Source organism: Nicotiana attenuata, unplaced genomic scaffold (genome assembly GCF_001879085.1).
Source record: "Nicotiana attenuata strain UT unplaced genomic scaffold, NIATTr2, whole genome shotgun sequence".
NCBI classification, from domain to species: Eukaryota; Viridiplantae; Streptophyta; class Magnoliopsida; order Solanales; family Solanaceae; genus Nicotiana; species Nicotiana attenuata.
This window is the reverse complement of record NW_017670239.1, coordinates 861300-864143: the sequence shown is the minus strand read 5'-3', so window position 1 is coordinate 864143 and position 2844 is coordinate 861300. Positions and strand designations below refer to the sequence as shown.

The following is a 2844-nucleotide window of genomic DNA, read 5'->3' as shown; positions in this document are numbered from 1 at the left end:
TGTGNATAGATAGATAGATAGATAGATAGATAGATAGATATTGATAGATATTGATAGATATAGATATAGATAGATAGATAGATAGGTAGATAGGTAGAGATATAGATATAGATTACTATTAACCAAAATCAATTTACTTGTTAACTTTCATCAGTTTTAAATCTTTTTTTTTTTTTTGGTAAAGGAATATCATATTTAATTAGAACTGGGTTATAGAGCATAAATATGTCTTTGAGAAAATAAAACCAAAGCTCTAAAAGATAAATTGGGGAACAGATTATTTGGTCTGACGGATTGAAGCAAAACCGTGCAACCAACTATGGATGATGTTATTCATTGGCCATTTTCTTGGCGCTCTTCAAAATGATGGAGACGAAGAATTTGTGTAAGTCGTGCTCATGACATTTCACCATTTCAAACAACATATCAGAATTCTTTATAATGATTTGTGGCAGCTAAATATAGATCTTTTCGTTTTGTTGCACTTAATCCATGTGTTTCAGTCATATCCAAATCTTTTGGATTAGTTCCATATGGGAGCTCCCATTCAAAATGGGGGAGTAATTGCGCCAATGGAAGTCCAACATTAGCTAAACCAAATAGCATTCCTGGACAAGTCCTTCTTCCTGCACCAAATGGAATAAACTCAAAGTGATTTCCCATATAGTCAATAGAAGAGTTCTGAAATCTTTCTGGTATAAAATTTTCGGGATCATGCCAACTTTCGGGATCTCTCCCAAGTGCCCATGCATTGACTAACACTCTAGTCCTAAGAGGTATACTGTATCCATCAATATATGTTTGCTCCCTACATTCTCTGGGCAAAAGAGGAATTGGAGTATGAAGCCTTAGTGTCTCCTTAATCACTAAGTTTAGGTATGTCAACTTCTCAAGATCTTCTTCACCATAACTTTTCTTTCCCTTGAAGACTTGTCTCACTTCACTTTGGGCCTTAGCCATAATATTTGGGTCCTTCATCATTTCCGATAATGCCCAAATAATAGTTGTAGATGAAGTTTCTGTTCCAGCAGTAAAGATGTCCTACGATCAACAAACAAATAAAATAAAGTCAACAAAACACAATCTAATAAAATTTGGGTACTAAAATATTAAGGAGAAATCGTTAAAGGGCTCTGGAGCTATAAACTTCCAACTTTGAGTATGTATTAGTGGATACAACTTAATGTTTTTCCCTCAGACAAGTAATTTGTTGCAACTATCTTGTGTTTTTAGGAACTACTAGTAAAAAATCAAACCTCATTATATTATTAGGATTAATAAGGACTACTAAAAATGCTGTAGGGTGAACAAAGATTATGAGATGAGAGCAAACTTACAAAAATCACTGCTTTAATGTGGTCATTTGTGATTGGAAATTGTAGTTCAGCGTTCTCCTTAATTCTTAGGAAAATGTCAACCAAATCTTCACCTCCAAACTCACCAATTCCCTTGTTCCCTGCTTCTTTATTTTCAATATGCTCATTTAGAATGTCCTCCATAATTTTATCAACCTTTTGATGTGCATTCACCAATCTAGATTTCGCACCACTTAGTTTGTGAAGTAATTTCCATGAAGGGAACAAATCAGCCACATCAAATCCCGCTCCTAATAAGAGTACTTCCTTGATAAGTTTTATTAACTCGTCTCGATCTTTGAACATTTTCCCGAAGGCTGCTCTACAAGTAACTGAGTTTGTAAACTGGACTATTTTTTCTGTTATATTGACTGGAGAACCCCTCATTGAACGGATTGATGAAATGAGACTTGAAAGCTCATCTTGTCGAATTGCACCAAATGACTTGACCATCTTCGCACTAAGAAGTTCTATTGTACAAACTTTACGCATTTGTCTCCAGTATTCACCATATTGGCCAAATGCAATGTCTTTTTGATTGTAAAATATGATGTTTGTGGATGTAGATTGTGGCCTATTACAGAAGGCGAGATCGTGAGTTTTTACAACTTGTTTCGCAATACTAGGTGATGATACGATAATCGTAGGAACTTGCCCAAGTTGCAAGTACATAAGAGGCCCATATTTTTGTGCTAAACTTCTAAGAGTACGATGTGGAACGTCTCGTCCGATTAAGTGATGCAGACTTCCAATAAGGGGAAGTCTCCACGGACCTGGTGGCAACCTTTGGTTTTTGTTTCTCCATTGTCGAACTAGAATAACGAGGGAGGACAAAAGGAGAAGCAATGAAAGAAAGGAGTAAAACATCTCCATTGAACAGTAAGGAAAGAAAAGGAAGTTTATGATGCACGGATATTGCTTTAAATAACTTTACAAACATTTATAATGACTCAAAATTCAATTGACCTAAATAAAGAAGCCATCACTACAAGAAAATAGGACTACGACGACATTTTATAAATGTTGTGTTAAGTCACATAAATATCACAAAATTATTTACCGATATTTATTTGATTATATCAAATGTCGTAAATTTCGGTGTCGGAAATTTTCCGACATTTAAATTAATGTTGGCAAATAGATAGTGACATTTATCGTCGACTTTTATCAAAATATTGCCTATTTGAATATAAGCGCAATAAAGTTGCGACATATGAAGAAATGTCAGCAAATATTATTCGTCATTTCTTCATACATAGAAATGTCAGGTAAATTATCTTTGGTCAGCAACTTTTTTTCTTTATATACATAGAGAACATTAACTTTTCATACATTTCACAATCATTTATATAATTTTGATATTACAATGTCATACACTACAGAAGATATTTGAATTAAAACAAAAGAGTCACTTATACATTATTTTTATAAATCTTACACCACCATTTGGTAATGGTTCTCATAGAATATAAATTTTTCTCCTTGTACA

At 33.8% G+C, this 2844-nt stretch overlaps 1 protein-coding gene across 1 annotated transcript; it reads right to left on the bottom strand.

The window, feature by feature from the left end:
• Window positions 1–252: 252 nt before the first annotated feature.
• Window positions 253–2248, bottom strand: LOC109236461 (premnaspirodiene oxygenase-like). The gene is made up of 2 exons (XM_019402643.1): window positions 1338–2248; window positions 253–1041 (listed from the first exon to the last, which is right to left on the bottom strand). The coding sequence occupies exons 1-2, from the start codon at window positions 2226–2228 to the stop codon at window positions 427–429; spliced, it is 1506 nt and encodes a 501-aa protein (XP_019258188.1). The 5' UTR covers window positions 2229–2248; the 3' UTR covers window positions 253–426.
• Between the last annotated feature and the right edge of the window lie 596 nt (window positions 2249–2844).